The sequence below is a fragment of the Populus euphratica genome, unplaced genomic scaffold, assembly GCF_000495115.2.
Source record: "Populus euphratica unplaced genomic scaffold, PopEup_1.0 scaffold20.1, whole genome shotgun sequence".
Taxonomy (NCBI): Eukaryota; Viridiplantae; Streptophyta; class Magnoliopsida; order Malpighiales; family Salicaceae; genus Populus; species Populus euphratica.
In genome coordinates, this window is record NW_011499854.1 from 1,167,611 (window position 1) to 1,189,040 (window position 21,430).

Sequence of the window (21,430 nt, forward strand, 5' to 3'; positions counted from 1 at the left end):
TTTTACCCTCTTTATACATTTCTCTACGTTCATAAAACAACCAGATCCCCAAATTTTAAAACTAGGGCTAGGGTTTCGTCGAACCCTCAGATCCACACTCAATCAAATGGCACTAAGGAAGTTCTACAGCGAAATTAAGGGCTTGAAAGTGAAGGAATTTCCCAACCATGTGAAGCCCATGCTGTCGCTTGATTACGTGAAGAAATCAGTGCAAAGAGGGATGGATAATTACCATGCTAAGTATATTGAAACAAGCTCAGTTGATCCAGTTTATCATGTTTGCTTTGGTGGCATGGTTTTATCTTACTTTCTTGCTCTTCCTGAGGAACGCCGTCATCTTGAACACCAGCAACATTCTAAGGAGCATGGTGGGCATTAGAGAGGAACGGTTTTTATCGGTCTTTTGATTAAAGGTATCGTCTTTGTGGTGTACTTTGATGATTTTTGTTGATGGGTTCTGTGTATTTTGATTGAATTTGACTGATTGATGGGATAGATTGTTGGGTTTTGTTAGTGAGGATGTTGAAGCTAAAAAGGGTTGAGTTGGGTTGCTTGGTAGTCTCTAGAAAGGAATTGGTCCCTATTGATTAGGGGTAGGCTCCTTGGATGATTTTATTGATGGTTTTTTTTTTAATTATTAATTTGATGTGCTATGGTATGTTTCGGTAGTTGTTTTTTATAGGTATCTGAAATGCAGGTAGTTGAGTTTTTTTGTAATGTGATTTTGTTGGTAGTATGGTTTTTTTGTAATGTGATTGGTGATTTTGTTGGTAGTTTTTGTATGGTTTTAATTGAATTTAATTATAGATCTTTTTTTGTGGGTTTGATTGTGTTTCATCTAGGGATTTTGTTTGTTTGGTTTTATCCGAGAGAATATGGAAGATAATGTGTTGAATTTGTGTTTTGGGATTTTGATTTAGTGAGAGTACTGTAATGTGTGATTAGTTTGTGTTGCCTGGTTCCCCCCCTTTCCTCTTGCTACTCCTACTAAATGAATCCTGGTTTCATGGATTTTACTGGATTTTTACTTTTCATTACGGTAATTTTGACTGGTTTAAATGCTTTGGTTTTGCATTTCATTTTGTCATTTCAGGTTGAGTATGGTAAAAAAAAGAAGTGATTTGATTGGTAGGAGTTGTTAGTGTTGATGCAAAATCTAATGGTGTTTAACAAATGTTTGTTCATTTGGATGACTGAAGAATATGTTCAAGAAGGTTGAGGATGAGGAGGGGTGGGTGGAAAAGAGCATGGTGGGAAATACTTGAGTTTACAGAATTTCATTGGGAATTCTGTGGTTGACAGTAATGTTTATTGATTTTTATCTACATTTTCTTTGCTACCACTTACCAATTTTGAAGTTTATAATCCAGAAATTTTGATAAGTAGATATTTTATGAATGTGTTGTAGACTCCTCTTTACTGTTTTTCTCATGCTTTATTGGATCCTTACAGTATTCTATTGTCAGAGTATTCGCTATGTAGTTTTCTAAGAGGACCTTTGTGTTTTTTTCTTAATTTTCTTCTAAACCTACTTTATGCCCTGCTTATATTACTTGTTAGAATCAGAAGGCTGGAAGAACTGAAAAGGGATTATCGGGGGATTAAAAAATCAGTTTGTATTATGCCAAGAGCTGCCTGGATCATTTTATGGTATCTGTCCTCTACGTGGCCTTATTTCATAGAAGTTATCCTTCTTCACAAACCTATAGTTTAAAGGACATTTTCAGTGTATGCACCCATTTTTCCTTTCTTCACTGTTAAGCCAAAGTACATTTTGACATCTTGATGGTCTTCCTTCCTCTTTACCACCCCTTGCATTATGTGCTCAACTTTGCAAATAGTTGTCTCTGAATCAATGTGTGCGTGTGTGAGTGTGTTTGTATCCCTGCATGTATACATCCCTTATGACCATACGCACACCATTGTACAAATGACACCACTGAACAGTTGCTAATATTCTGTTTTCTACTGTTCTACATGCTGAAGTCATGTGGTTGTGTGATGCATGCGTGGCACACATTATTCTTTCTTTCTTTCTTATTAGTTTGTGGGAATTAATAAGTTATTTCGATAATGGCCTATTTGTATAGTTACAAGGTAGTTCTTTTAATGCATAGGATTTACATGTATGTTTACATGATTTGTGTTTCATGCTCTTTGCTAATAAGAATGCTGTATGAAGTTGGGTTCCAATAGGCATTTTCTCGATGCCAAGGCTTGAGTCTAGCTTATGGTGTTTGGGTGGCCTCATCTTTACTGTTCAGTTTTGCTAGGTGGCGATCCATCTGGTGGTGGAACAATAAAATAACTCTAATACTGTTTCTTTCTCGGAATGGAATCTTCACTGTCTTTGCATCTTTCTGTCCTTTCTAAAATTGAATGAGAAACTTCTGAATGGTTTAGGTCAATGAAACTTTAACTGTGGGCAAGAGGTTTTTTTTCTTGGAATAGGGCTTTTTTGGTACCTTTTCTCTTATTTTCTTTTTGATGGAAACAGGATGCTATGTAGTTTTTGTGAGGGGCGATATAAATCTGTACTCAGAACTAGTACATTTCTTTTTTATATCGAAATTATTTTAGTTATTTAATGAATGTTGCCATACTTCTCAATCAGAAGAAAACTATGTTTTATGAAATTCTTCATAAATATGTGTTTGTATATTGTTCTTTTTCAAAAATCTTTGGAACTATGTTTTGGTGTGATTTTGTGCTACATTTCCTCGACTTTGAGATCAGCTGTGTTGTTCTGCTTAAAATCTCATTAAGTGAACCGCAGCTCTAACCAGATCAAAATTGATGTGGATTGTTGCTCTACCTGTGGGTGTTTGTGTCTATGTCTCTATTTATGAAGGCCGACATGTTTTATAGCATTGATATTTTTGCTTATCTTTGCAGGATTTGGTGAACCTTCGGGGAGTTGTTTGCTGACCATTTATTTGCTCGGTGTTTTTTGGTATTTCTGGGTATTGTAGGCAGGAAGATACTGTCTTGCCAATGGTTGGCAGCCTGAAATGATGAAATAAATTACACTTGACTAGTTAAACTTATTACTTTTGTGATCTATTGTTAAATGGATGGATGGTTATAAGAGAAACAACTGTGTTTTCGTTCCCTTTTATTCTAACCACACTATCAATTACGGGTTCATTTTAATTTCCAATTTAGGATGTTGATTTTCTATGTGCAATTTGACTGTGTTATGCCTTAACATGTAGATACCTCCATTTTCAAGCGGCTGGAGCTAATTTCGTAAGCAATTTTATGGTGTTGGGGCAACGCGCCTTTATAGCTTAGCCATTAGACTCGTTCTTCTATTCTATGGGTATCTCCTTTCACTTTCTGGAACAGGAAAAATGGATTCGTGGCGATCTTGGTCTCTATGATCATCGTCAAAAATAAACGAAGACCAAGCTTAAGAGGCAGCTCGTTTGTTTCCAGCCAATACTTTTCTTAAAAAAATAATTTTTTTTTGTTTTAAATTTTGAAATTATTTTAACATATTGATATAAAAATTAAATTACAGCGATTGAAAAAAAAAATAATCTTGAAACTGTGGATAGGTTGTGCAAGGGTAGCCGCCGCTCCCCTCAGTGAGACCCTTACCTTATCTTAACGTCTCTTTTAAGTTAATGGCTATCCATTTAATTATATTTAGGGCCAAAAACTATATAATCAACCATGAAAGAATAGTCATTAGTCCTTTTCTTTGCCCCTCAACGCTAGCTTTCCAGCTTGTTTAAACTTTTGCTTCAAAAGTGAAGTACAGACATCTCTAGCTTGGTCATATGGATATGGAATCATTAATGCCAGAGCGGGGAAGTTTTCCCGTTTAGTATTGAAATTAAATCTTTTTTTTAATTAAAATTTGATTTTTTATTTGATTTTAAATTTATTATTTTTATATCATTTTAATGTAATAATAAAAAAATAAAAAAATATTATTTTAATATATTTTAAAACAAAAAATAATTTTAAAAATAACTATTAGGCTAAACAAACAATACAACATGCTCTATAATTTTTTTTTTTGATAATTAGAGTGTTCGTGTCAGTTTACACGCACCACGACTAATTCCTAGACCTATTGAACATTTTACAAACCTAGTAGGCAAGTAAAGCACCGTAAGAGTGACAGACTGGTGCACAGAGAGGATCGAACTCGAGACAGTCGCAAAGCAAGCTTTGCAATTGACCACTGAGCTAGATCCTTAAATGTAACATACTTTATACTTGATCAATCTAGATAATGCTCATATACGAAGCTATTATAAGACTAGAAAAGTAGTTTCGTTGCATTAGGATCCATTTGCTTTTAACATTTTAAAGTAATTTTTTAAAAAAATTAAATATTTTTTTTATTTCAAATTAATATTTTTTTATGTTTTAAAATTATTTTAATATGTTGATATAAAAAATTATTTTTAAAAAATAAAAATATATTATTTTAATGTATTTTTAAATAAAAATTATTTTAAAAAATAACCGTAACCACCCTATCAAACAACTTTTTATTAGTTCGAATATTAAATTCATGTTCATAAAACATGCCAACACAAAAGGTATTAAAATTTTATTTCCCTTTCTTTCTTTTTCTCACTAGATAAATTAGTCCGTACCCATTTTTTCTCACAAGATAAATTAGTCCGTACCCATCCATTGCAACTACAAAACCAAATGAAAAATATTAGACATCTAATTTAATTGGTTAGATTTTAATTTTTTTTAAATATTATCAATTTAAATACTATAAATCTTAGAATTACTAAAATCTTATCTAGTGATTAATTTAAAAATCTCAAAAAATTAATCAAATTATATATAAACTAATTCCAACACACGGTTAAAAACAAAAAAAGAAAAAAACATACCCAGATCAACCAAAACAAGTAATAACATAAGCAACATAATTCGAAGGGTTATACTGGTTTTGAATGATAAGCTAGTTTGTTCCTTATGTGTCATCATTACGGTTCAAATCTAAAAGGTAAATCTTGATGCCCGGAAGTTAATTGTTCTTAGTTATTACTTTGAATTGTTAAAACAGGATATTAGTGTAACTAATTGTTGCTACCTTTTGGACCAGTAATTACAATTAGTCAAAGAAACAGAGACTTTAGAAGACTAGCAATCGTATAGGAAGATGGAGAGGGTGAGGGGAGGCAACAGAACTGAGAAACAGCCACCTCTTTGCAAATCATTCATTCAATCATCAAATAAACCTTTCACTTCACTTCCTTTTAAGCACCAAATCCCAGATGTCAAATTTCCAGTTTCAAAACTTTGGAGCCTTTTTTAGGCCTCAAATCAATCAAGAAACCCTCTCTTTCTCTGTCTGACTGTCTTATAAATACACTGTCTTTTATTTTATAGTGTAGTGCAGGAGGCAGAGGTGTCTCATTCTTTTGTTTCTCAGGTACCCTTTTCTTTGTTTTTGCTTTTGAGCTTGCTTTCTTGGATTCTTTCTTTCTTTCTTGGGCTGTCATTCTTTTTATGTTTAGTTTCAATGTGAAACTTTCTTGAGGTATTGATTTTGATTTGACTTCTGGGTTCTTCTTGAATTGTTCTTGTGGTGATTATAGATTGGTTTCAGTGCTAATGATGTTTGCCTTCTGGGGTGATTTGTTTGTGATGTTTCTGTTGGTGATCATGGATGATTTTGATTTATGAATCAATAATTTGTTTCTTGTAGCTTACTCGTGTTGGAATTAGAGTTGAGAATGTAATTCAGTGATCACTTCCAAGGATTTTGTTAATGATTGATCATGGATGACAGTTCTTTGATTTGAAATGCATGATAGATTGACTCTTTTCAAAAATTTTGTCCTTAATTGTCGACGTTGTTGGTTTTGGTTTTGTTCATTGGTTTCTTATTTATTTTCTATAGATGTTTGCATCTTAAAGAAGATTAAAAGAAAATTAAGGATTCTTTTCATTTTACTGAATATTGGACTTTACATTTTCTTTGTTTATGAAGAGACATTTTCAAATTTAGATTTACTAATACTGCACAAAAAGTCAAATGTATGGTTAGTTATATTAGATGAAGCATGCTGAAAAAGCTGACTTTTATGGAATTCAATGGTGGTAGAATTTCATGTTTGTCTTGCGTGAAACTAGAAGTGAAAAGTTGTGGAAACTTTAGAATTATCTTTACGGTAGATTTTGAGCTTCTTCCTTGTTTGTGAGCAATAACTATGTAACAAAAAGATTACCTATACATCTATAGTGTATTTTCAGTTCTCACACATGAGATATCATTATGGGTGATTCTGGAAAGACGTCAAAGCTGCAAGACTCGCACAAATGTTCACCTTCTGACACAGTGACTGGGTCGTTGCTGATTAAATCCTTGAAGATAAAGAAGGACAGCAAAATGTCTCCTAGAAAAGGCCAAAAAACGAAAACAAAATCAAAACCAAAACCAAAACCAATACCTCATCTAAAATCTATCATCAGTTCAGCTGTATCAAAAAGAAAAGTTTCTCCTAAGGGCATTGGGAATGGCTCTACCAGTAGAAAACTGATTCATAGGAAAATTCTGCATAAAGCACTTGATAAGAAGGCCTCAAGAAAGGGAGCTTCCTCAGAGCTACAATTGTCAACTATTGATTCTAAGGGAAATGGAAAAAATGGTGATGAAGGTGCAATTAAAAAACTCAAGAAGAGGAAGCCTAAGAAAAGGCAAAGGGACAAGGTAAAGCTAGATGAACCATCACGATTGCAGAGGAGAGCAAGGTACCTGATGATTAAAATGAAGCTGGACCAGAACCTTATAGATGCTTACTCTGGAGAAGGCTGGAAAGGTCAAAGGTAAAAAGATTTTCTTACATATCATTCCTTTGGAAAAATAAAGAACTCTTCTTAGCAAAGTTAAGCTTGTGATTGCAAAACTGTGATTTAAGAATTCCATCTAAAGTCTAACACTCCTTAATCTGTGAAATTGATATATGTGAAAGAGAAAAAAAGGTGAAATAATTGTCTTCAAACTATTGATCAGAGATGGTTCGTTTTCTTAAACCATGTCTTGTAGAAGCAAGTTTAGTCGAGGAAGAAGTTGGATGCGGAATGAATATTGTTTGCCCTTCTTTCTCTTAGTCCTTATCATGAATTATTAGGAGCATATATTTGAACATGTTACCAGATTTGAAGCTATCTGAAATATTTCAAGGAAGTTCTGATCATATATTGCATGAGATGGAATATTTCCCTACTGAAGTTGGGATGTAGGATTGGCTCAAAGACATTTTCGTTGTAAGTTTGGCCGAAGGAATCTGGATACATTAATCTTGTTTAATTTTTTTATCTGCTTTTGCTTCTATTTTAATTTTCCTTTTCAATCATTTATTCTTCAAAATTTTAAAATCTTTTACCTGATCTATTCTTGGAATAATGAATGATTCCCATTTTACTACATGCATGATACAAAACAAAACAAAACACAAAGAACTCCGCTGACTGTAAGTTTGAAATTGATAGAAGCTTCAAATGATAAAAGAACTATGTTTGTTCTTATCTTTTACTGAATTTCTGCCACAGTCGAGAGAAGATCAGGCCAGAAAAGGAACTTCTGCGAGCAAGGAAGCAGATTTTGAAGTGTAAACTTGGATTACGTGATATAATTCGGCAGGTGGATTCTCTTAGTACAGTAGGATGTATTGAAGAGACAGTTATGGCTCCAGATGGATCTGTTTCACATGAACATGTAAGCAAGCACAAGCAGCATCATTGTTCTGGAAAATGTGAAGAATTGTAAAGCATTAAACAAGAATTCAACCTTTTTGACAAATTCTTGCTAATAAAGACTCATACCCGGTATTTCCTAAATCTGGGCTGTCAGTTCTCAATGAGCATACTCGCTTCTTGCTTCTTACTTTCAAGAGCTGAAAAGGGACATGCTCATTCAGTAATTGGGCCATGAAATTGGTGGAGGCACAGAGATGGAAATATTTTCTAAGCAAAGTTGAAACATGCTTATTTTTCTCAACATCAATTGAAAAGTCCCTTTTTTTCTTCAAATTTGGATTTACTGATATTGCATTATCTTGGGCCTCAAGAAAAATTGGCTTAGTGATAAGCTAGTAGGAGGCCCTTGACTTGCTTTATCTTGTGTTATTATTTACTTGTGTCGTTATGTTTATTTTTTTCTTTTCCATCTCTTCATCTAGATATTCTGTGCGAAGTGCAAATTGAATGAAGTTTCCCCAGATAATGATATTGTACTCTGTGATGGTACATGCAACTGTGCTTTCCACCAAAAATGCCTTGAACCTCCCTTGGATACTGAAAGTAGTCAGTTCTACTCATTTCTTTTCTTGTGATGTTTTTTCTACTGAGTTACGAAACAAATGGATTATTTCTAAGGTTTTCTGCACATTTGATAATTTGCACTTCTGCAGTACCTCCAGGAGATCAGGGATGGTTTTGCAAGTTCTGTGAATGCAGGATGGATATTATAGAAGCTATGAATGCTCATTTGGGAACCCATTTCTCAGAGGACAGCAGTTGGCAGGTTATTGTTAAAATATTGTTGAGCCTTTTTCTTTGCTAAAAAGTTGAAAGGGAATTAAAAAAATCTTGGTTTTGGTGCCCTGTAACCAATCTGATATTCACTCTATCTTGAAATAGGATATTTTCACAGAAGCAGCAGCAATTCCTGATGCTGGAAATGTGCTATTAAACCCCGAAGAAGAATGGCCTTCAGATGATTCTGAAGATGATAATTACGATCCAGAGAGGAGAGACAACATCATGAGTGAAGCGTGTACTGATAATGATGCATCTGATGACATCAGCAGTTCAACCAGCTTGGGTTGGTCTTCAGATGGTGAGGTTTTTTTGGGATCCAGGAGGTGGGAGATGCATGGCTTGGACTTCAGAAACAATTCTATTTATAGCAGTTTAGATTCTGATGAAACCAGTGATGGGGAAATTGTTTGTGGCCGTAGGCAGAGAAGAGCAATTGACTATAAGATGTTATATGATGTGAGTATTCTAAATGCTTGTAACATAAAAATTGTATCACTAGCTTCGCATAAAACTAAAAAGTTATGGTGGTGTGACAGCTTGAATCAACTTCATAGGTTGGTTTCTCTTTTTATAAGAAGAAGTGTATCTTCATTGATTTTTAGTGGTTATGCACAGTGTTGTAGAATTTCTGTTTAAAACTTCAAACTATATCTGCTATGGCAAGTTTAATCTATATTTGATCTGGAATGCTGAGGTAATAATGTATTTTCGAACTTACAGGTCAAATTTAGGAAAAGGCAAAAAAGAAAAAAACAAGGGTCATGAAAAATATATGGATGGGACTAGTTTCGTGGTGTTCTTATTGAAGGTTAATAGGTTTCTCTGGAATTGTTTTTTGAAGTAGCTTGCAGGAAGAGGGGGTGTAACAGCGATATAGCTAAAGCAGGCATTTGACAGATGCCTATGTATTGGACCAATGATTTGCCCCTAGAAACAAGAGTGATGAAAATTATGCTGTCTATTTCTATTTAGCTATTAAAATTATGCCGTGGAAACTAATGATGCAGAGTTTACATTTTATTTCTTTCAAGTGTTTTCCAGCAGAAAATGAAAAGGCTTCATCTTTTTTCTGCAGTCTATTTCTTAAGTGATAGTTCAGAATCATTTATCTAAGGCAGTGTGAATTTCTTTCCTATCAGGAGGTGTTTGGAAAGGATGCTCCTGCAAATGAGCAAGCCAGCGAAGATGAAGATTGGGGTCCTGGCAAAAGAAAGCGACGGGAGAAGGAGTCAAATGCAGCCAGCACCCTTATGACACTGTGTGAAAGTGAAAAAAAAAGTAAAAGTGATGAGACCATTGAAGGGATGATGAAGCTTCCCCCTCAAACTCGAAGGCCAATTTTCAGACTCCCCCCTGATGCGGTTGAGGTATTAGTGTCCTCCACTCCACACATGTGTCTTGCCAAACAATTTTTTTATGTTCTCTCTCTATCTTAAGGATTGCTTAGTAATTTAATTTGGTAAATTGTGCAAGTTATCTTTCCCTTTTCATGTGCTGTCCCAGAAACTTCGCCAAGTATTTGTAGAGAATGAACTTCCATCTAGAACTGTGAAGGAGAATCTGTCAAAAGAATTGGGCCTTGAACCTGGGAAGGTAACAACTTAAGCTACTGAATCAATGCATAATGATGCCTTGAAATTGAACTTACTGAACTACTATAGGATACATACATATGAAATCAGTGATTTTAAAGTGGAAAATCAACTTTTCTTCCTTTCTTTTTCATCTGTAAAAAAGTGTTACTTTGGTGTTGGAGTACATCATATTGTCCACTGGGATTACTTTTCACATGTTAGCTCTGCATTTCTTCTAAGTTCCAGATATTTACACTTAAGTTGTAATTTCAGGTTAGCAAATGGTTCAAGAATTCCCGTTATTTAGCTCTAAAGTCCCGGAAGGTGAGTTGGTACTTCATGTACATTAAGTGCAACAGTTATATTTTGTTGCAGTTAGTATTCAAAGTTCTGCTGTGGACTTTCATGACTCTTTCTATGCAGATGTTTTGAACTGTTAATAAAATTGATACTCTTTGTTAATATTTTGACCTTAATGTTTTTCAAATACAAATTATGTCTTTAGAACTGACAAAAGAATAATTCATTTCTCCTACATGCTTATCAGTCACTAAGTTAAAAAGTATAAATTCTGCGTCAACATGAGATGCATTATTTGTAGTTATCATGTTCATGTGATTATTTGAGAGTCGAAACTTTCAAATCTTCTCTCTCAAGGTCTTTCTATGTGTTTCAGTTTCGTGTATGACAATTCACTTCCACAACAGGTAGAGAAAGGAGAACAACTTCATAATTCTAGTTCCAAAGTCTCCGCTGAACCCACATTAAATGTCAGGGAGGGCAAAACTGCTGATCTTTCGCAGGATTCTTGGGAAGAAACTGAGGTATGTATCCCAAAGAATTTGAAAAGGATCCTTCAGAGGAAGAAGCCGAAGTCAATAAGCCGAAGTTCAAGGAAAAATGAACAGAAAAGAGGTTCCTACGAATCACCTACTAAAAGCAATGAGGTATTCTTTATCATAAGTACTTGACTGTTTTCTTTATTTATTTTTTCTTTGGGCCCTTTATCTGTCTATATTGCTTCTCTGGTTGCACTGTGATAAAAAACAAAGAAGTCTTGAGTGATCGGATAAGGAGTTGACAATTGTGTATTATCTTGTGGGCAATGGTTTGTGTGTGTGTGAGGTTGGTGTTGGGAGGCTATGCATTAATATGGGAAAAGATATCCCAGAGTTATTATCATTTTGAGTTTTGCTGTAGGATTGATGCACCTACAGCGTAGAGTTCTTATTTATTCATGCCTCACATATGTTAGCTTTTATCACTTTCAGATGAATGCTGAGTGCAGTGATGATGTGAGCTTGAAGAAGTTGTTAAAAGCAAAACCAAAGGAAGTCAAGAAAAAGGTTAATCCTATTTCAACAGCGGCTGAATATGATATGGAGAGACTCTGTAGAGCGAAGGCTATATTAGAGAAGATGAAGCAGAAAGTGGTGAAGCTACAAAATGGCAAAGCTAGGAAGTCATCCAAAACCCGTCCACGTGAAGAATTTATCGTTTACATTCCCATTGCTGAGTTGAGGGGAAAAAATTGATACACCGTGCAACCTATTATTATTTGCATAGCATTTTGTCTAAACACTTTTGCAGGTAGGGCTGGCATTGTAGTATCATCTTTTGTTTCTAATCTGTGTTATGGACACTCCTTATACAAGTACTTATTTTCTTAGAAAGAAGTTAAAATACAAAAGAAGGCTCAAGGAAATTTGGGTCAGTACAAAGATCTCCGGTTTGCTCCACTTGTGTAATTGTGATTCTGGTGCAATTTGGGCGTGTTCCTTGGAGTTCAAGCTATAGGTTCTAACATGACTCGTATGTTGGACAGCGTGAGTGCGTGACTATAAATTTTACCTGGTTTTTCTTCTTCTTTGCTGTTATGGACCTTACTGTTCTGATGGATTTTGGTCCTTTCACCCTATTTATTGGGCTGTGAATGCCTTCTACCAGTTCCAGTGACAGGCTAGTTAGTAATTTACATTTGTAGTAAAATTAGTCACGTGAACACATTGATTTGTGACCTGAAGCTGAGAATATATATACATTATCTTCATGTATTTCTGACCGAAAAACAAAAACAAATGCTACCACTTGTTTGTCTCAAGGATAGAGTCTGTGCATCCACAGACATCGCTGGCATTTATATTTTTGTTTTCGCTAAAATATATATACACAGGAAGATTTTCTTGTTGGACTTCTGCACAAGAACAGCAGTCACAGGCGCAATCACTTTCCTTTCATAACCCCCAAACAAATCCACCGACTGTCTCTTCATTTACCGCTGATTTTTCATCAGTTCCATCATCAACTTCACTCTGCTTCCACTGTAGAGCAACCTACCAATGCACTATCCACCTATTACACATTTAGATTAGGTCCCTCTCCTACAAATTTGCACCAATGTTATCCTCGAATTATCGAGATTGATGGATTACGAAGGGAGAAAACTAGAATGACTAAACAAATGAGTTTCACAAGTGATTGGTGAAATTAATATCCCATGATCAATGAAATTTCCTATCGGGACATACGAACAGGCTCAACCAAAGAATCACATATATCATATTGAACATTTAAAAAACCAATCTAATATAAAAATAATTTTGTTTCGGTTATGATGTGAATACCTAACTCCAAAATTCAGCTGTGGATTTCTGTGAGAATGAATGTACAAATCAAGCTGTATGGATAATACTGCATTGAAATCATCGAGCAGTTTTTGCTCATTCTTGGAAATTTGTAACCATCACTCCTTTCAATCATTCTTTGGATCGCCAATGCTGGCACGCCTCAATTTCTGATGTTTAGCTGGTATTCGGGGTCTCAGCTGCACAACAAATGACATGTTAACAAATGAAGATAAGAAATTTCCATGTCCTTGACCAAAAGAAATGCCAAGGATCCTAAAACAAGTGCACTTAGATGAACTATGTTAATAAGTTTTGACAAATTACAGTCAGTTTTATTCTACATTTGTTAATCGAACCACCAAGACCATGCTCAATGATAAGATTCAAGGTTCTACCAACTCTAACCATGTGTCTGCTCTGAACAGCAGAGTGATTTGTATAGTAGATTCGGCCCCTCATCACAGCCTAAGCAGTGTATTCTTGGAAAAAAGTAAGTAGGACAAGCAAGTTTAAATAACAATGACCAAGCCGCTAGTGCTAAAACTCTAAAACCATGAAATATCGTCCAAAACATACCATCTGAATATACTTTATCTGCTTCATAACTTCATCCGTTTCCAGCTCCTGAGGCAGATGCATGTAACAAAATTTGGTTACGATAAAATATGAGGTGTAAGTTAAATATAGCTTAAGAATATTCAATAATCTCCGCAAACTTGTACTTATAATGAAAGTAATAAAGATGTTAGGAACCCATAAACAATTTGTTTGCTACATAGAAAGTCCATGATTCCAAAGATTTCACATAAAAGCCTAATTCACCTGAGGTGCAGCACAGTCGGCATGAATCGGATCCCAGAAGACACAGCAGAAGCATTCCCAGACAGCAGTTTGGACTTCAAAAAGAGGAGCCCTGTTACATCAACAACATTCTAGAACTTAATCTTCTCAAGCTTAACTAGAAAGAGATAAATATTAGATCTATCAGATCAATTATGACTTGGTGGGATTGTCTAGGGGAAAGAGGTAGCAAACTAATTTATTTTGGATCTCTCACAAAGCTACAGCCAATGACATGATATAGATAATTGAATTGATTCCACTTTAATCTCCTAAGTGGAATGGCATTTTGAACCAACAGCACAACGAAGGGCAGATGATACAATATGTTCACGAAGATGCATCAATGATAGGAAAGGACTTGCCAAGCTTCATACTTGTCAATAGCAATTTAAGACGAAGAAAATTAACATTATACCCGCATTTTGTTCCTGAAATTGCAAGACTAAGATAGACACAAGGCAATGCCAAAATTAATAGGTTCAGCGCTGGAGTATTTAGTTGAATAATATGAATTAAGGAGATTAAACATTCATGGTTGATTTTAGTACCTGGTTTAAATTGAGCGCGCAGTAATGCTTGCTCATATTTCATAATATGTTCACTTAGTGAACGTTTCCACACAACATATGAACTGCTAAAAACTTACGGCTATAAAGAGATTAAACATTCAAGCTTGAAGGTTTAAATTCTTCAAACCGTTTATTGTGTTTGCAAACACAAATATAACAAAGTTTCGCTACCAAGGCATTGCTAGGCTAAAACCTGCCAGTAAACTAGTTCATGGATGGGCCAAGTGTTGAGAATTGTATAAAAGTCCTAGTACGGGTTTTTATTGTGCATTGGACTCTCCCACAGATAACTAAAATATTTGAGTTTGAGGCTGTCCAACTAAAAGCAGGTTAATAAACAAAAACACGAGCAAAATCACCCAAGAGAGGAGATCATTATTTGGTTTACCTGCGCCACTTTCCACATATAGTTACATTGCCTCCTGCTGCATCATCTATAACCTGTTTACACTGAAGCCAATTGCCTATAGATCCAAGTTTAGAAGACTTGTTGGACTTCAATTCCTGCACAAGAGGATGTTTGAGTTCTCTCAAAACACCAAGAAGCAGCTAAACTGACAAACTTGAAACTAATAAACAATTTGAAGACTTACGAACAAACTGACAAAGCATGATGGCTCCAATACCAAAGGTTTGCTAATAATGTCGACATCACTACATGAAAATCAAAATAGCAGATGATGTTAAAAGTAACAAGTCTAGGACATCCCAGTGATAATTAGAAACAGTCTCGTGTCAATCTTAAATTTTTTATAAGAAAAGTCCTACTGCAAGGAAAAAAGAAAAATGAAAGCAAATAATATAAAGGAGAGGACAAGGAATAGAACAATGAAAAAATTTGTGTCTGACACAAGCCAACGTACTGTGCCTCGGTACAGACTGAAGGATCAAAGAAACACACAGCCTTTTCATGGAATAATTCCTGTACTTGCCTGTATACCTTACATGGAATTAAACCTACCATTTCTTTGCCTTATAACCTACAATTGTCTGACCCGCAAAATATTAACTGCTACTTTTTGTTCTTCCAGCACATTAAACATAGATGCTCTGAAAATGGGAATTTATAGTCACACTCTAAAAACATGACATTTTGCTTTAATGAAGCCAAATAATTTTCAGTTTCCTGTGTTTGGGTCCAAAAACTGTAAGGTTATTGCCTCCAAAAAATTAGCTTCAGGCCATTTAGCACGGCTAGCAACCAAACAGATTACTTAAGAGTACTCTCTCCCTTCTAAGCATGCATTCCTCAAAGAGCCCGTAATCAACTCAAAATACAAACCATGGGGCCACATTGTTGTGCATCAACACGTTGAAGAAAAGAGACTAAACATGTTCAGTCTGCAAAGATGCCTACAAAATGGCCACTATGTTTGATCCTAACAAGCTACTAGTGCCTCTGCTACTAAGTGAAAACGGGCATAAAAGATCCATCTGTACACCATGGGATGTATCAAGCTTGATAACATCTAAAAAATAAAGATTTATTGCAAGACCAAAGTCTATAGCTAAAGAACAGTAGAATGTAACGTTTTTAATAAATGGTAAAACAGCAATTCTTGGCCAAAGTCATTGCTCCCTCTTCCTAGCCTGTTAAATCTTGTAAGGTTGCCAGCAAGACTTGCAGACACTTGTGTTTCTAGGATCAGGAAGAAACAGCAATGGACTGCACAAAAGAACATGGGCATCAGGCTTATTGATCTCATTCTTGAAAATGTTGGAACAATCCAAGACCATCAGCATCAGGCTTATTTCCTTTCAGAACAATAGCTCCAACTCTCTCGTTCAGAAAAATTCTCTAAAAACAACTTATACAATCTCTATTATGTGGAATCCATTAGAATTCCTCAATGACTTGTCAGACCTACCAAAAACGCTTTGAAAGGCAAACAAATGCCTGATATGGGCATTCTTTAGTTAACATGGAATCCAGTAACGTAGATGGAACATATGCATTAAAAAGGAAGGAAGCATCTCTCATATGTCAGATTTTAAAGCCCCCTGAGAAGCAAATAAACCAGATAAACGAGTTTGCATGATGAAATGTTACTCCAACAATAAAAAATGACGTGGATATGAATGCTAATGGGAGGGTCTATAAGATTAAATTGCACATAATTCAGTCTAGCTATTTCTTATGGATGTCTGCTTCACATATTCAAAATTAAGAGGATTAGCAAAACAACATACTTGATAATTGGACCTGACCAATCTGGAATGTCTACTTGAAAACCTTTTCCAACTCGAACACCACCTGTATATGGCTCAGTATCTCTCAACATCAATGCTATAGGATTTGATTCACCAGTAGATGAAGCATCTCTACATCTGCCCATTTCACCAATTATATTGAGAGATTTTCTGGAAATTGTCTCCTTGGGAATTATCCGTTTCTTCTTCCAACAAGAATGACACAACCATTCATCAACTGGTATTCTTTTTACACGAGGATTGCAGCAAGATACATGAAATGAATCTTCACAATTATCACAAATTAGCATCTTTACAGGGGATCCCTTGCGAAAACATTTTTTGCATGGCCGAGAACTGCTACTACCACTACCACAACCATCACCAGTGCTTTTAGCAGAAGCATGGGATTTGCCAGGCCAAACTCCCTCAAAAGCCCTCTGCCTTCTGAGTATAGAGATACACTGATCATTTTCAGACTGATCTTCCCCTGTGACCTCTGCTGCCACTATACTGGATGAAGAGCACTCACCATTATCATCTCCTTCAGTCTTTGTAGAATCAGAAACAAGCTCCATATTTGACTTTGATGATGAGCAGCTATCATTTATACTGTCAACCTCATTGATTTTTGGCCTGCTTTTTTTTGTAGCTTCATCAGAAACCAGGTTTTCAACAAGTGAACATCCACTGCTAGATTCTGATTTCGAAACATGGGGCTCTCCATAACATACTAAAGGAGGCCCGGGAAGTGCTCCACCAGTTCCCCTTTCAAACTGATCTTGATGATCTTGAGAAACTACATGTGCCTCCTCAATGACAAGTGAAGGACCATCAGAACTGATGATTGAAAGGCAATCTTCTCTGCTTCTCTTTGTGATTCCAGGGACCTGAGCTGACAAAAAGGTAGCAGAGTTTCCTCGCAGCTTCCTTCTGCTGTATACAAAATTTCGTGCAGAAATTTGAGACATTGTACTGGAAGTTGGTAGCTGAGGACTTCCTTGTAAACTTAATCGGCATTGAGAATCATCACTGTTGTATGCTATAGGAGGAGGCATAAGAGCTCCAACAGTTCCCCTTTCATGCTGATCTTGAGAAACTACATGTCCCTCCTCAACTACAAGTGATGGACCATCAGAACTGATGACTGAAAGGCAATCTTCTCTGCTTCTCTTCGTGATTCCAGGGACCTCTGCTGACAAAAAGGTAACAGATTTTCCTTGCATCCTCCTTCTGCTGTATATAAAATTACATGCAGAAATCTCAGACATTGTACTGGCAGTTTGTAGCTGACTTCTTTGTAAACATAATTGGCATGGAGAATCATCTTTGTTGTATACTGTAGGAGGAGGCATAAGGGCGGCTCCATGCTCATGTTGAGAAATTAGGCATTGCTCCTTGCGTGCAGCTGATGGACCATCGGAACTGATTAAAGAAAGACAATCCTCTCCTCCACTTCTCTTTGCCATTGCAGGGACCTGTTCTGATAAAAAGCTAGCAGAGTTTCCTCGCAGCTTCTTTCTGCTGTATACAAAATTACATGCAGAACTTTCAGACATTGTACTGACAGTGGGTAGCTGAGGGCTTCTTTGTGAACTTAATGGGCATGGAGAATCAGCTCTATTGCATGCTGGAGGATGAGGTACAAGGGCAGCTCCACGCACATGTATAGAAATTAGGCGCTGCTCCTTCCGTGCAGCTGATGGACCATCAGAACTGATCACAGAAAGACAATCCTCTCCACTTGTCTTTGCCATTGCTGATAAAAAGGAAACAGAGTTTTGTTGTAGCTTTGGTTTCCCATGAACAAAATTAGTGGCAGCACTTTCAGACACTGAACTGACAGATGCAAGTTGAGTACTTCTTCCAAAGGAAAAGGGGCATGAACAATCAACTCCATTGCATAATATAGGATGCATGAGAGGTACTCTAACAGTACCGGTTTCATGCTCATCTTCAGAAACTACACAGTGCTCCTTAACTGCAACTGAAGGACCATCAGAGTTGATGACATAAGGACAATCCTCTCCGCTTCTCTTTGTGATTGCTGATAAAAACTCAATAGAGTTTCCTTGTAACTTCCTTCTACAATATACAAAACTAGGTGCTGAACTTTCAGACATTTTAATGATAGTTGGTGGATGAGGACCTCTCGGAAAACTTAACAGGCATGAATAATTGTTAGTCTCCTTTTCCTCAGTGATTGAAGCAGCATCTTTACAGCAATTATGGCAGTGTTCATGACATTTTGAGCACATCTGCCAAATTTCAGTACCAGGCATCCAGTCACAAAATAAATCCTGTCTCCCTTGGTCAGATACATGAAATGGAGTACATTCAATTGAAGTAGATAGGGAACTCTGTATCAACATTTTCACCTGAAAAGTCAGCCAATATCCAGCTGATGTGATTTTTGCACTCCAAATCGAAGCCACTGCTTAGCAACCTCCTATGATGCAAACTTGTGATTGATATAGACCATAAAAATGCCCCCCCTTTGCTTACTGAAGAAATGGTACTAACAATTTTCCAAATTTAAAACATCAAAGAGGCAAACATAACACAGCAGAAAGCTGAAGAAGTTCACAGTGCTACTCGTAGAGGTATCAACCAGACATTTGAACTCCTAATAACATTCATTATTCACCACAAACACCAAAAAGCTCATCAGCATACTTTAATGACAAGACAACCTTACGAAAAGAGCCCCTGTCCCCTAATTCTTAGCATTGTTAGAGCATAGAACACATTGAACATCAAGATATGATGCCTTGTAGAATCCTTAACTGCACTAGATCTTTAGTGCTCATCCTACAGAGAACCACTTGACAACTGTTAAGGGCTTTTCCGAAAGTGGGTATGGAAAGGAGAGAGATCTTTCAATAGTTTTTTACTTTCTTTGGTGTGTTAGATGAAAGAGAAGCAAGAATTTTAAGAAATCAATCACATCATGAGCAACAACCATGGTTTTATCCTGCAAATTGAGCTAGGTGAATTTTATCTTTCATTTTAGAAAGATGCATACCTTTAGGATTCTTTATTAATTTTCTTCCTCAATAATTTTTCCCTTTCACCCAAAGAATTAAAGCGTTTAAAGAATGTTTTGCATATACAAGGAGAAGCATATAAACCACATAACATTATGGAAACTTGTCAGATTACTATATGAAACTAAGAGCTCTCTAATCATCAACTTTCCAAAAGACAAACTAAATAGTACCATTGGTTGCCAAATTTTAGGGGTTATAACGTTTGTGTTCAAGTAGATTCATGGGTGGCCACACAAAAACTCCAACTTCACCACAAAAGAGAAATCCCAAGCTTCCCAAAGACAACAAAAATCATCCAAATAACAAACAAAACTTATAGAATAAACCATAAAAAGAAAACCTGAACACATCTTCTTTTACCCACAAAAGAAAACAAAAGACATCCTTAAATCACAACTATCAAATCTAACCACCAAAACCTAAACCCAACACCATCTAGAGCTTCAATAACCAATTAAAACATTATTAACTAAGTTTGAAGAACTTATTCTAACAATGCTAAGGGATTTTCTTTAAAATCAATAATGAGTTTGTCGGTTCCTTCTTGAAGACTGAAAATAAAATGCCCTTAGTTCTTTATCAGGTTTCCAGAACTCCTAGAATTCAATTCACAATTTCCTATGCTGTTCGTCTTGATTTCTTTCGCACAAAGTTAAAGAAAGAATAGCAAAAGCAAAAAAAAATAAAAAATCCATTCAAGAATCGCTGTAAATGCCCTACAAACATCAACATTCAGATATCTGAAACATAAAGCAATGAAAAAAAAAAACTAACACAAATTCAAAACCCAGAAAGCAAAAATGACAAGAAAGTTATACCTGATCGCCAAAAGCCTTCCAACAATAAGGAAATGGCTTGGCAATGAGGCCTCTTTATAAGAAACTGGCCACGACACGAAGCCCCTCTCTCTTTATCTCTCTAGAACTAAAAACTTCCCTCCCTTCTCTCTCTTTAAAACTCTGTTTTTCACTTTGACCCTTTTTTTATAATTTTTATGGGCAGAATAGTTGTTTGTGTGCAACCGGTTGTAAAGGTTTTTTTTTCACTTGCTATTCAATTTATGTGCTGATTATTATTATTTGCTTACTATGAGTTCTTTTAATGATCTAGATTCGAGACATTTTAAGACATGCTTTTGTATATCTATGAAGACTAGTGTTGGTTGCATTTACGATGTAATCTCCGTTTCTTGTAAAAAACATCGAAATAATGTTCTTCACAGCTAAAAACATAAATCATGTGCGAGTTGATCTCGTATTTTGCATCCAAATAATATACTTACATGAAATTTTACAATCTTTCCTTAGACTTGGTATTTGATTTGAAAACATGGAGTAAACAAGATTATCATCTCCTGTTATAAAATAGAATGTATAATACAAATGTGCCCATAGTAAAAAGGTAGTAATGAGAAAAAAGAAGCAGCAGCAGCAGGATGAAAACTTTTAACTCCAGATCTGTCTCCTCTTTCTTGTTTAATGAACGTTGCTTGAATGAACACTCTCTGCTTTGTAACAAGTTTTTAAATTATAGAATATGGGTTAATTATGGCATGCTGTTTTTGTTCTTAATGGGGAAAATTTTCAGATTATAGATTTGATCATGTCTTTGTTTCCATTATTGATACAATTGTAATAAAGCCTTCTAAAGTTCATGCTGTTTCTCTTTCAAACTTCCAAATATGTCACCTTTGTGTTTTTCATGGTTCATTATTGGTAAAAAATTTATGTAAAACCTAATTTATTGATAGGTTTGCTCTGCTGATCAGTTGTGACAGTACAGCAATGGCCAAGATGAGCAATCTTGCAATTGTTTCTTAATTTTAGACTGTACATGGATTACACGCCATGAAAAGTAATCGAGTCCTACAAGAAAGCATGGAGATGACATTAACATAAGACCACAAATTCCATTCTTCCACTCCCTTAAAATGCATGACATCAACTGAAACCACATAGCATCTCTTATTGTAAAGAGAAATGGAAAAAAAAATCACAATAAAAATGCTCCATTCATTAACCAAGGCAAATGTAACATAAATTTCAATCACC

At 35.6% G+C, this 21,430-nt stretch overlaps 2 protein-coding genes and 1 long non-coding RNA gene across 18 annotated transcripts; 2 read left to right on the forward strand and 1 right to left on the reverse strand.

The window, feature by feature from the left end:
- Window positions 1-3,160, forward strand: LOC105122548 (uncharacterized). The gene is made up of 2 exons (XR_841707.1): window positions 1-413; window positions 2,896-3,160. It is a non-coding gene; the product is annotated as an uncharacterized LOC105122548 (long non-coding RNA).
- Window positions 3,161-4,890: 1,730 nt separating this feature from the next.
- Window positions 4,891-11,817, forward strand: LOC105122550 (pathogenesis-related homeodomain protein-like). 6 transcript variants are annotated; one of them, XM_011021722.1, is made up of 11 exons: window positions 4,891-4,984; window positions 6,238-6,810; window positions 7,537-7,702; window positions 8,166-8,289; window positions 8,397-8,509; window positions 8,626-8,982; window positions 9,666-9,893; window positions 10,030-10,119; window positions 10,374-10,424; window positions 10,808-11,047; window positions 11,372-11,817. In XM_011021722.1, exons 2-11 carry the CDS (start codon window positions 6,260-6,262, stop codon window positions 11,633-11,635), a joined length of 2,184 nt encoding a protein of 727 aa, XP_011020024.1. In that variant the 5' UTR covers window positions 4,891-4,984; window positions 6,238-6,259; the 3' UTR covers window positions 11,636-11,817. The 6 variants fall into 6 exon arrangements, with proteins under 6 accessions (XP_011020024.1, XP_011020023.1, XP_011020026.1 ...); XM_011021721.1 differs by having other exon boundaries at window positions 4,911-4,984; window positions 6,227-6,810; XM_011021723.1 differs by lacking the exon at window positions 4,891-4,984 and adding an exon at window positions 4,998-5,413 and having other exon boundaries at window positions 8,166-8,286.
- Window positions 11,713-20,441, reverse strand: LOC105122549 (uncharacterized). 11 transcript variants are annotated; one of them, XR_841709.1, is made up of 8 exons: window positions 20,198-20,437; window positions 16,330-18,955; window positions 14,733-14,793; window positions 14,528-14,643; window positions 13,550-13,640; window positions 13,304-13,351; window positions 12,725-12,924; window positions 11,713-12,433 (listed from the first exon to the last, which is right to left on the reverse strand). XR_841709.1 is itself a non-coding variant. In XM_011021717.1 (8 exons), the coding sequence occupies exons 2-8, from the start codon at window positions 18,699-18,701 to the stop codon at window positions 12,853-12,855; spliced, it is 2,460 nt and encodes an 819-aa protein (XP_011020019.1). In that variant the 5' UTR covers window positions 18,702-18,955; window positions 20,198-20,439; the 3' UTR covers window positions 12,580-12,852. The 11 variants fall into 11 exon arrangements, 9 of the variants coding, with proteins under 9 accessions (XP_011020019.1, XP_011020018.1, XP_011020017.1 ...); XR_841708.1 differs by having other exon boundaries at window positions 11,713-12,452; XM_011021717.1 differs by lacking the exon at window positions 11,713-12,433 and having other exon boundaries at window positions 12,580-12,924; window positions 16,330-17,141; window positions 17,442-18,955; window positions 20,198-20,439.
- Window positions 20,442-21,430: the final 989 nt, after the last annotated feature.

Excerpts from the sequence above, each read along its gene's own strand:
- LOC105122550 (XM_011021722.1), top strand. The coding sequence starts at position 6,260 with ATGGGTGATTCTGGAAAGACGTCAAAGCTGCAAGACTCGCACAAATGT. Across the intron at positions 8,510-8,625 it reads CAGAGGACAGCAGTTGGCAG|GATATTTTCACAGAAGCAGC; the intron begins GTTATTGTTAAA and ends ATCTTGAAATAG. Across the intron at positions 9,894-10,029 it reads TCCCCCCTGATGCGGTTGAG|AAACTTCGCCAAGTATTTGT; the intron begins GTATTAGTGTCC and ends GTGCTGTCCCAG.
- LOC105122549 (XM_011021713.1), bottom strand. The coding sequence starts at position 18,701 with ATGTTGATACAGAGTTCCCTATCTACTTCAATTGAATGTACTCCATTT. Across the intron at positions 14,644-14,732 it reads CATGCTTTGTCAGTTTGTTC|GAATTGAAGTCCAACAAGTC; the intron begins GTAAGTCTTCAA and ends CCTCTTGTGCAG. Across the intron at positions 13,641-14,527 it reads ATATGTGGAAAGTGGCGCAG|GGCTCCTCTTTTTGAAGTCC; the intron begins GTAAACCAAATA and ends TTGATGTAACAG.